Source organism: Glycine max, chromosome 18 (genome assembly GCF_000004515.6).
Source record: "Glycine max cultivar Williams 82 chromosome 18, Glycine_max_v4.0, whole genome shotgun sequence".
Lineage (NCBI taxonomy): Eukaryota > Viridiplantae > Streptophyta > Magnoliopsida > Fabales > Fabaceae > Glycine > Glycine max.
Genome location: NC_038254.2, coordinates 42180293 through 42192584, shown reverse-complemented (window position 1 = coordinate 42192584; position 12292 = coordinate 42180293). Strand labels below are relative to the sequence as shown.

General features: G+C 29.8%; 1 protein-coding gene across 5 annotated transcripts; it reads left to right on the top strand.

Annotated features, from left to right (window-relative positions):
* The first annotated feature begins 3405 nt into the window (after window positions 1–3405).
* ABI3-2 (B3 domain-containing transcription factor ABI3) lies at window positions 3406–7847 on the top strand. Of its 5 annotated transcripts, none has more exons than XM_014771202.3 (7): window positions 3406–3758; window positions 4079–6244; window positions 6456–6548; window positions 6654–6754; window positions 6860–6912; window positions 7032–7108; window positions 7467–7847. In XM_014771202.3, exons 2-7 carry the CDS (start codon window positions 4469–4471, stop codon window positions 7647–7649), a joined length of 2283 nt encoding a protein of 760 aa, XP_014626688.1. In that variant the 5' UTR covers window positions 3406–3758; window positions 4079–4468; the 3' UTR covers window positions 7650–7847. The 5 variants fall into 5 exon arrangements, with proteins under 5 accessions (XP_014626688.1, XP_025982559.1, XP_014626689.1 ...); XM_026126774.2 differs by having other exon boundaries at window positions 3407–3756; window positions 4512–6244; XM_014771203.3 differs by having other exon boundaries at window positions 3407–4401; window positions 4512–6244.
* Window positions 7848–12292: the final 4445 nt, after the last annotated feature.

Here is a 12292-nt window from a genome sequence, read left to right as displayed (position 1 = left end):
AGTTTTTACAAAAAATGTGGCATAATCCTGCTTAATGTTTTATTAGAAAATTGATGAGGGTTATTGCGTCTTGACTCTAGTGTGGGATTCAAGGGTAAAGTGGATTAGTGATTGAAAAATGAATTTAAAGATAAAGTGGTGAAGTGACGTGGGTTGTATTAAGTTGAGTTATGTTATAAATATTTTCATAATTTATTTTGATTACGTCTTGTTTATTTGTTTTGTTATTTTTTTGTGATAACTCACTCCTTGTGTGTTATTTTTGTTTGGATCTTGTGATGATCTCGAACCTTGTGTTCGTGGGAGCAGATGACTAGGTGAATGACTTTATAGAACTTCATGCCAGAGGATGTTGGGACACAATGCTCTAATAGGATGTGACATTGGGGATAAGTTTTTATTTTAATTGCATGATTTTATTTTACCTCATTGATTTAACAAAACACTTTTTTTGTAAACTTTGATGGCCTTGTTTTGAGCCGAATATGTTTTTAATAAATCTTATTTGGTAATAGTGAAGTAAATGTGAACCTTTTATCCAAGTAAATTTGTTGATCAATTTTATATGTTTTATTTGTTTATATGTATGTCATGATAGAGGATGTCACACTTATACTCTATTGGCATTAGATATACAGTATTATTAAAAGAGTATCTTGACTGTAGAAACTTATTTTGGACTCTTAATTTTATTTTAATAGATTCTTTATTGTCATATAAAATTTAAGATTATTTGCCAGTATTTTTTATATAAATAATAAAATTCAACTTAAGTTATTAATTTACTTTTAGTGAATTCTATTTTATTAATTTCTCTATTCATATAATATATCTCATTTTATTTTTTTAAAAGAAATATTTTAATAATTAGGAAATTCTGATGATAATTATTTCTATAAAAAAATCTTTAAAAACTTGATGATAACTTCTTTATTTCGATGATATTTTCAAATTATTACTTAATTTTTAGAATTAACACAAGCAATAAGAGGATGCTATATGATATACTATTTTGGATTATTAGAAAAAGCTTTGGGTGTTGTCAAATGTAAATAGGGTTAATTAAGTTTTTAATTTTTATTTTTAAAAAAATTTGATTTTTAGTCTTTAAATTTTTGTTTGATTAGTCAATGTTCCTCAATTTTTTTCTATTAAAGTTTTTAGTTTTTAAACTTTTGTTTTACTGGTCATGGTTTTTAAATTTTTAGAAATTTTAGTTTTTAGTTCCTAAACAAAATTTTCAACCTATTATCTTTATTTAATGAGATTTCAAGAATTAAAAACAAATTTTTTTAAAGTTTAGGCTTTTAAAAAAAGTTGACAGAACTTGACCCATCAAACAAAAATTTAGAGACTAAATACCTTAATAAATAAAAAAGTTAAGAAACTTTAACCAATTAAACAAAAATTTAGGAATTAAAAATTAAATTTAAAAAAATTTAAGAACTAAAAACTTAGTCAATCCAATGTAAATATTATGGCGGTTTGAAGGTTAATTTTCCACTACAATTAATTATTTACACTAATTCTAGGATGTGCCACCCTAACATGTGATCTAGGGTGCACTACTTTTATTGATTTTTGGATTTGAAAAATGTTTTTTTACATAACTTTGAGTTGTCTATAACTTAAAGAGAAAAAGAAAGATAGGAGAAATAAATAATTGATTTGATCAATGATATAATATGATGAGAAAAAAAGATAAAAAAATTATTGATTGAATGTTTGAAATTTTTTATTACCAAAATATAATCACTAGTTAGATTTATCTAATCTCACGACTCTCGCCATGCATCTTGCTTACCAGATTGTCGTCTCTGTAAAACGTGAAATTGACAACTTTTGGATTTACATCGAACAAGAAACACAACTATGAACATGAAAGCGTTGAATCAAAAGAAAATTAAAACCACATATCCAAAAACTAGATCTCATGAGGTCAATCGACATAAAAATCTAACAGGTAAGAAAAGATAAACTTTTTAAGAATTAATTGAATTAAAATAAATAAAACTAGAATCAAAATGACAGGGTGCGTGTCCAAATTCAAAAGCTGAAATTTCTCACCCTCCAATGATCAATAGAAGAAAAAAAGAAAGAAATGAAGATCACTTCTAATTTACATTGGCAACTACCCCCTTTTCCCTTTTTGTAGTTCCAAGGCAGTAATTTCCCCTTTTTATTAACTCAACAAGTATATGTCAATTTCAAATGGAGCCCAAAATCTGAATCAATTACCAGCTACTAATTGAAAGCAGCAAAACTCGAAGTCCTTTCTTCTGTTAACAGGAAGCAACTTTGGAATGGTGAAGAAATTGATGGTGAATTTTGTTTTTCGACAATTAAAAAGAAAAATTTGGCGCCTGAGATGTAAGATAAAAGTGATAGATTAGATGAATCTTCAATAAAAGTGATGCTCCTTAGACCATAGACCACATGTGAGGGCGTGCACCTTATAACTCATCAATTATTTGACTTTGAATCTTAAATAAACACTAGTCGTACGATACATAATACGAAAGACTGATAAAAAAATCTTCAGTGTAAAAAATAATATAAAATTTTATTTATAAGAGTTTTTATAATTGTTAATATATATTTTATAGCTTACACTTTGTTAAAGTCCAATACAAACACATCTCATTAAATAACATAAATCTCAATCTGTGTTAATTTACTGTATAATAATTGGAATACAGTAAAACACTATTTTATGGTCACATAAAATAATATAAAATACTCTCTCTCTCTCTCTCTCTCTCTCTCTCTCTCTCTCTCTCTATATATATATATATATATATATATATATATATATATATATATATATATATATATATATATATATATATATATATATATATATATATATATATATATATATATATATACTTCCATTTTATCCAAAATAATAATCTTCTTATTTTTTTATATATAAATAAAAAAACAATTTTATAAAATTAATCTTATATTGTCATTAATCTATTTAAATTTTGTCATTTATCATTAATATTTAAAAAGATATAAGGAAAAAAATTAATATTATATTAAAAAATTAAAATAATAATTTTTTCCCTTCCACCAAAATTATATTACATTCCAACTACTTTGCGACCAGAATTATGGAGTAGTATGTTACAATTCTCTTTTCCTATGGATCTCACAGCTTGTAATTAAATAAATTTTTGTACGTATAAATTTCAATATCTCCTTAAATTTCTATTGGAGCTGCATTGTTTTTAATTATCTTCAACACAGTAAGACTTGCTTTCTCATAAAGACTGTGGCACCGTTTAGTTGCACCACTCAGGTTGGAACGAATGGCTGTAGGCACAAAATCCGGAGGTGAGGCTGAGAAACAAGCGGCACGAGGTTTTGTTTTATTGATGCGTTCACTTTCTTTCCAAAACTGCCTTTCTCTCGCTCTACAAAATCCACCAACCTCTCTCTGCCTCTCTCTCTCTCTCTCTCTCTCTCTCTCTCTCTAAATGGTTTGTTTTTGCCGTGGGAAACCACCCAAACCCCGTTTGAACTTATCTATTACTAGTATGAAAGAGAAAAATAAAAATATAAGAAAATAGAAAGTTTTTTAGACTAAGAAAATCTAACTTCCCAGAACAAACCAGAACCTACACATGGGGGGTTTCAGTCAATTTAACTATAAAGGGTGTCTCTGAAATTGTCACGTTCATGTTAAGGTCTTGATTGGCTTTCTGGGTTTGGAGAAGATAGAATCTCTGCTTCACTCTCTTCACTGCTGTGTAATATTCATACATACCCTTTTTCTCTTTGTAGAATTTAATTAGCGTTTTGATCATCTTCGAGTTTAGTACTTTGATTCTCTTCTTCTTGTGTACTTCTTGTAGTAGTAGTGGTGGTGTGTTGCTCCTACTCCTTGTGTTGTATGATTATCATTGTGTATATAATTTTTTAGTTGGTGTGATAATGACCCAATTGGGAATAAAAAATTAATTAAACCTCTTATGAACAGTGCGAGTCGCTTTCTTTCTAGGTAAGAGAGGGCTTTTATTTTTATATGGTTTAAGATATCCAACTTGTTGATCCTCTTTTCTGTGTGTAGGTTGTTGATAACCTAGAACCAGATGTTTTATGTTGCATCCCTTCATAGGATTTGATATCCCTTATCCCTTTGCTTCCTTAATTGGAAACACGCACAATAGCAGATCTTCTTTTCCCCTTTTTCACTTCCGAAACTATACACACATCACATACCTAAAAAAAAATAAAAATCATACCCCTATCGTTTCTCTCACCCTGTACCTCTATCTGTACGTCTTTATCTACTTTCTCTCTCTTCTCTCTCACTCCAAACACCCCATACCTATACCATACCTGAAGCCAACAGAATTCTCAAAAGGGTTTTCAAAGTTTCAACCTTTGAGGGTGGTTTTCTCCACTTTTTTCTATTTTTTTTCTTTCTGCTCTTTGAAAGATCTTGAGTTTTGTTGAGATGGAGTGTGAAGTTGAATTACAAGGGGGAGATCTGCATGCAGGGGTGGTAACTGAGCCAAACCCTATTGGTTTTGGCACCATGGAAAACGAACACACTTTGGCGGTTGCTGAGAGAGAGATGTGGCTGAACAGTGACCAAGACGAGTTCCTAGGAGTCAATGATGCTTCCATGTTCTACGCCGATTTCCCTCCTCTCCCTGATTTCCCTTGCATGTCATCATCATCATCTTCTTCTTCAGCACTACCATTTCCTGTGAAGACCATGACATGTTCCACCAGAACCACAACAACAACCACCACTTCCTCTTCTTCCTCTTCCTCATCCTGGGCCGTGTTGAAGTCAGATGCTGAGGAAGATGCAGAGAAAAATCATTGCAACCGCTACATGCATGACCAACTTGATGCAACTTTGTCTTCCACTGCTTCCATGGAGGTTTCTCAACAGAAAAACCTCGATCCTGGGCTTGGTGGCCCTGTTGGTGAGTGCATGGATGATGTTATGGACACTTTTGGGTACATGGAGCTTTTGGAGGCCAATGATTTCTTCGACCCTGCCTCTATCTTTCAGAACGAGGATAACGAAAACCCTTTAGTAGATTTCGGCACACTGGAGCAGCATGTGCCGTTGCATGATGAGCAACATGAAATGTTGCATCATCAGCAAGGGAGAACAGAAGAGGTTGATCATCAGGTTCCTGTGTGTGAAGAGATCCAAGGAGATGAAGAAGGTGGTGATGGTGTTGGAGTAGACGATGAGATGAGTAATGTGTTCTTGGAGTGGCTCAAGTCTAACAAGGATAGTGTCTCTGCTAATGATTTGAGGAATGTGAAGCTCAAGAAGGCGACGATTGAAAGTGCTGCGAGGCGGCTAGGGGGAGGAAAAGAAGCCATGAAGCAGTTGCTGAAGCTGATTCTTGAGTGGGTTCAAACCAGCCATCTTCAGAATAAGCGGCGTAAGGAGAATAACGGTAGCAGTATTAGCAGTGCACTTCAGGCACAGTTTCCGGATCCTAGTGTCCAGAACAACCAGAATACACAAAGTGGTTCATTTTCACCTGAATCAAACGCTTGTTTCAACAACCAGACACCGTGGTTGAGTCCTCAAACTTTTGCAACAGATCAGGCTCCTCTCATGGTGCCTCCACAGCAATTTCAACAACCCATGGTTGGGTATGTGGGTGACCCTTACACTAGTGGTGCTGCTTCAAATAACATCACAACTTCTCATAATCATAACAGCAACAACCCCTATCAACCTGGTGCAGAACAATATCACATGTTGGAGTCGGCACATTCATGGCCTCATTCTCAGTTCAATGTTGCTTGTCACTATAGCCAGTCTTTTGGGGACAATAATGGTATTTTCCCACATGGGGGTTTTGGTGGTGGCTATGGCAATAACCAGTACCCTTACCAGTTTTTTCATGGCCCTGGTGATACGTTGATGAGGTTGGGGCCCTCGGCGACGAAGGAAGCGAGGAAGAAGAGAATGGCGAGGCAGAGAAGGTTTCTGTCTCATCACAGGCATCATAATGGTAATTACCAGAATTCAGGGTCAGACCCACATGCAAGATTGGGGGGTGGTGATAATTGCACCACTGGTTTGGCTGCACCTCATCATGCAAATCCTACAGCCAATTGGATGTACTGGCAGGCTATGACGGGCGGTGCGGCGGGTCCTTTGGCTCCCCCGGCCGAGCCGCCAGCTGTGGACCGGTCTGCCTTGCAGACACAGAATTGTCATCAGAGTCGAGTTGCATCAGATAGGAGACAGGTTGGTGGACCTTAATTTGATCAGATACTGATGTTATATGATTTGTTTTGTTTAATGTATATGGCACATGATGTGTGATTAGTAGAATGTATATGCTGCATTTGATCATCATGAAGATTATCTTGAATTTGTTGAGATAGAGACATAGAGTTTTATGATGAATAATGCGTGCATGACTTGTTTTGTGATAATGTGTTTAATTGATATATAGGGTTGGAAGCCTGAGAAAAACTTGAGGTTCCTTCTGCAGAAGGTGTTGAAACAAAGCGATGTGGGAAGTTTGGGGAGAATAGTTTTGCCAAAAGTAATCATTCTTCTAGTGATTTTTTATGATCTAGTAGATAAGTTTATTAATTTTTGTTAATTTCTGTTAACTTGAATTGTAACTTTGGTGAAAAATTTTGTTCAGAAAGAGGCAGAAACCCATTTGCCAGAGCTGGAGGCAAGAGATGGAATTTCCATAACAATGGAAGACATTGGAACTTCACGTGTTTGGAACATGCGCTATAGGTATTCGGAGTTTCATTGAAAATTTTTCTGCTTTGCCTTTTGCTTTTTACGTTTGTGATACGTTGAGTCTAAAATGTTCTCTTTTGAATCAATTTTTTCTTGGAGCATCAGATACTGGCCGAACAACAAAAGCAGAATGTATTTGCTCGAGAACACTGGTGAGCTTCTTTGCTTTGAATTTGGCTCCACACAATAGTTAATGACCTTTCGTTTTTCCACCACTTTCATTTTCAAGGAACATGGTTTTTCATACACACATCCATATTTCCTTGTGCAGGTGACTTTGTGAGAGCCAATGGACTCCAAGAGGGAGATTTCATAGTGATATACTCAGATGTGAAGTGTGGCAAATATGTAAGACCCTTTCTTATTTTCCATTTTTCATTTTCTTAACATGTTTAGAGGTATAATAATTTTTTACGATACTTATATAATGTTATTTTTTTATGTTTTAATACAAATTTTTGCATCGGCATTCTTGATTCCTATGGTAATTTTCTTATGACCTGATCATAAGGAAGTGGTTCGAGTCCGGTGAACAATAAATACAAAATTTTGTAAAAAAAAACAAGTATCATGAATACAATTTTCATAAATACAAATTTTTGTAAAAAAAAAAAAGAAGTATCATGAATACAATTTTCGTTTTTTTCTTCACTTAAAAAATTGAGAATTAATTGGTAGGTTTTTTTTTTATTTTTCTTTCAAACAGATGATAAGAGGAGTGAAAGTGAGGCAACAAGGTGTGAAACCAGAGACCAAGAAAGTAGGAAAATCGCAGAAAAACCAGCATGGGACAGGGACAAATGCATCAACTACAGCTTGTACTGCTGCTAATAATGGCACGCCATCGTCACCGAAAACCAAAGCTGAAAAAAGTAGTAAATTAATATAATACATAGAATATGTATGTACAATATATATTATATTATATTATATATAATAAAATAAGAGACTCTGAAGTCTGAACACGGTGCTCACATAATGTTGTGGAGTTTTAGCATGCCCTGCAATGGAGGCTGTCAAGGATTTGTATAACAGTATTTTGGGTATATTTCTTTTCATAATTTATTTTGCGATTGTTATGTGAAAATGTTGTATGTGTTTAACTTGGATGTACATGTTACGTTATTAGTGGTCTATGTGATGTTCATTTAAGACTTGAATTTCACATTGAAGTTCATAGAATTTTAATCATGATTTGTATTATTCCTAAACGATAGTCTACTTGTATTATACAAGTAACTTTAGATAAAATTTAATGATTTAAAATTATATGATAATCTAGGATTAAATAATAAGAAGAAATTATATTATCATTGTATTTTAATATTAATTTTAATTACATTCTGAATTTAGCATTTTTTTTTTGCTAAATATAATAATTTGAAATAAGTATGAGTGTTAGTTTCGTCAATAAATAATTTTATTTGGTCGACCCCAAAAAATTATAGGAAGTCCTATCTCGATATTTGTTAACATTTAATTGAAGCTGCCGTTCATTCAGTTGTTATGATATGGTGATTACTAATTTGTGAAGACTACTAAAGAAACCCAAAATCATTTGTGCTTCGGCAAGACATGTTCAAATATCAAGTGTCGATTAAACCTTGAAATTCCTGAGTTAGCTAAAATATGAATAAAACTTTTTTTTAAGGAAATATGAATATCACTTAACATATAGTTATTCTTGGTTAGAAGAAAGATTTTCTTTTCTTCCATTTGGGTGGATAAGTCCTACTTAGTTCCTCTTGTCTTTTTTATCTTATTTAATGTTATTATTATTAAAATATTTTTCATTTAATTGAAGTTCTAATAATTTTAATGATTCTTTATTACTCTTGATCTTAAGTAATTAGAAAAAATTTCTTTTTTAATTAAAATTGATGTAATTAAATATAATTAATTAATTTTTTTTAAATAGGATATATGTTTCTTTTTCTTATATTCAAGATAGGAGGGAGTATTAGATTATTGACGGAGCTGTAATTAAATAAATCAAACGTCAAGGTGGAAATCTTCTCCAAATAGAAAACCACTAATGTATGTGTACCTTAAAAAAATAACAACTAAATAAATAATTGTGTACCTTAAAAAAAACCGAAAATAACAACAAAAAAGAAAGAGTGGAAACTCATGTATGTGACGTAGAGAGGTTTGCCTTCTTTTGGTTTAAGGATGAAGGAGCCGTGTACGGACTCTTTGGTGATAGATTTTTTTTTTTTTCGCTGAATCTCTTCGGTGATAGATGAAATGATGAACTCATGTCAGGAATAGATTCTTTGCCATACATAGCAGGGTCATTTTCAGAGTGAGTTTGTTTTTATTTCTCTCTTAAAATTTTATTTTATGTATTTAACGAGAGAAATAGACGTAAAATGTAAAATTAACGAAAATACAGAAATTGCACATGAATCTCAAATTCTCAATAGCACATGCTTTCTATCAAATATTTGTTTTTTTTCTAATTTATTTTTTATCAAATAAAAATTATTCACATGATCTCTTATTTTTTAAAAGTAAAAAAGTTGTAAAATAGTCTCTTATTTATTATACATTGTAAAATGGTTCCTTAAAAGTAATTTTTTGAAACCTTTTTTATCTTAAAAAAAACTGAAAAGACATTACTTCAAGGATATGCTATAAGAAAATTAATTAAGGAACCATTTTGCAACTGTTAAAAAATGAAATACCGAATTGTAACTTAAAATTAATAAAGATAAAAGACCAATGGAATAATATAGTCTATATAAATTACACTTTTTTATATTGTTTTTATATCTTAACTTGATTAATTTAACATATTATTATTTAATCAATGATGTAAAACTTTATTAATTTGTTATGTTATCTTTTAATGGATCTTAACCAACAATAGATACTAAAATTAACCATAAAATAAAAATATTTAAGTAGTCAAATAAAAAAATAAAAATTAAATAGTAAATGGAAATCAACTATATCACAACTATAAAATATATATTTAAGTCTGTCAACTATTACTAATTTATATTTTATAAAATATATAATTTATTTTTTTATATTAATTTACAATTTTTTAAATATTAATTTATCAAATTTCTATATTATTTATTATTTAAAATATTATATAATGTTAAAAATATCAATATAATTACTTTTGCTTCTGCCGCAATTTATTTACAATTAAACTATTAAACTTTAAATCAATTTTTTTTATCTGTTCAATTTTAAATCATATTATATGTTTACATGTGAATTCAAAATAATTATTGATGTGATATGGCTATAATCATTTCATGTCACCACTAAGTACTGACATGCACTATTTAAAATAATAAATTTATAAAGACTAAAATTATTAAAATATATCTAGAAGGCTAAAATTATAGTTCATCGTATATATAGATATTAAAATTATATTAGTCACGCTAGTAAAAAAAAAAACATTATTAGTCACCCAAGTTGACGTTCCAAAATTTTGAAGAATAACAAAACATGGGCCACTAGAAACTACGTATATTTTGAGACAAAAGGTTCAAGTTAGAAAATTAAATGTATGGACAAATTGGAGGCCGTGGAATAAATAAGGCTTAAATTTTATTTTAATTCTCGTGTTGTGGTGTTTTGGTTAATAGTTGTATATGGATAGTATAAAATAATTTTACATTTTTATTTGATTAAAATTGATTATTTTTAGGATAATTATTATAAAAATAAACAAAATATATATAATAAGTTGTGATTAAATATCAGTCTAAAATAATCTTACACTATTAGCGTATAGTCTATTTTCTCTTTTTTTTTATTTTTAGATAAGCGTCTATTTTCTCTTATTTGGTCCATCTTTTTTTTTTAAAATACAAACATTTAGTCTCATATTTTAGAAAATTCATAATTTTATTTCAATCTTTAATTAATTTTACCTACGTTTTATTACTTTTATTTTGGTTCAATTGAATCCTAAATCTAACATATTTATTTAAAAAATTATAAAAAATAAAAAATGATTAAATTAATTGAAATGTAACCAATAATTGAAATAAGTGTACCTACAATTGTCGACACGATGACGGCTAGGGAAATAAGATGGTGTTTGGTTTGATTGTTTTATGATTTCATTTTCAAAGAAAACATAAAATAAGAGTGAAAATACGTTTTTTCAAATTTAGAAAACATTTTTTTTGAAAATATTTTCAAAAATAGAAAAAAAAAACTAAAAAACAACACATCAACATTTTCAACCTTTTCTAAATAAGTGAAAACACGGTGACACCTTAAAATATTTTTTTTTCGATACATGTTTTTTAAATCTTAAAAATTTAAAAATGAAAACAAAAATAAATATTCAAATCAAATGTCACCTAAATGTTTCTATTTTAAAATAAGGAGACTAAAACTACATATTTGACAAACTAGGAAAACTAAAGTTGTAATTAAGCCAATAAAAAATCCAACACAATGCAACATGTATGTAGATTTTTAATAGATTAAATGACTTTTTATATGTTTTATTTAGTGCATGTTTGGGGTGATGGTGAGTTTTTATTTTTGATATCCAAATTCAATTTTCAAAGAAAGAAAAAAGATTTTCAAACCCAAGAAAAAAGATTTTGGAATTTGTTTTTAGTTTTGAAAAACACATTCTCCATTCATGATCATTTGATAATAGTCATTCTTGTAATTGTCATTACCACCGTCACAGCCATCGTTACCAATGGCCACCATTATCACTATCATCACTAACCACTATTTTTAACACCAACACCACCACGAGCATCATCACCGTCATTATTATTATTATTATTATTGTTATTATTATAATTGTTGTCACCACCGTACAAAATACCCATAAACTAATTTTAGTAAGATACAAAACTTTCAAAAGAGTTTATTTCAAAAATAAAAATTAGAGGAAAAAACTAAAACAAAATTTTCAAACTGATTGTTATTTTTAAAATTTTTAAACTCAACTAAAAACTACCCAAAATAATACCTTATTTACTTATTTATTTTTACTCATTTTCGATAATTCATTGTCAACCTCTTACCTAAAAAAACTAATCTTTCTCGGTATAGTCAACTGATTAGGATTAAAAAAAAATTCCTTTAAGAGTCGTACACACACTTTTGATGCATATAATTCAACAAAAACTATATAAGCAAAAAAAATCATTGTGTTGATTTTAAACCTTTGTACAATCAATAACTTTGTCACATTATTAACCCGTTTTGATAAAAAAATTAATCACTATTAGATATTTCAATAACCTCTTGATACAATTAATTTTTTTTTACTGCTTGATACAATTAATTATACGGCGATAATTATATATATATATATATATATATATATATATATATATATATATATAATTGCATTTATCTACTTTTAACCATTTTAAACAAAATTAATTATATTTATACATGTGGATTGGGTGTACAAACCTTGGACGTACGTTACACTTTTTCCTAAAAGTAAAGAGTGTTAGATTATGTGGTTGAAAAATCAGAGTGTGGTGATATCATTGGTTAAATTACTAGAGATACTACTCAATT

Coding starts and splice junctions, on each gene's coding strand:
- ABI3-2 (XM_014771202.3), top strand. CDS start 4,469: ATGGAGTGTGAAGTTGAATTACAAGGGGGAGATCTGCATGCAGGGGTG. Junction 6,245..6,455: donor TTGCATCAGATAGGAGACAG/GTTGGTGGACCT, acceptor ATTGATATATAG/GGTTGGAAGCCTGAGAAAAA. Junction 6,549..6,653: donor GGAGAATAGTTTTGCCAAAA/GTAATCATTCTT, acceptor AATTTTGTTCAG/AAAGAGGCAGAAACCCATTT.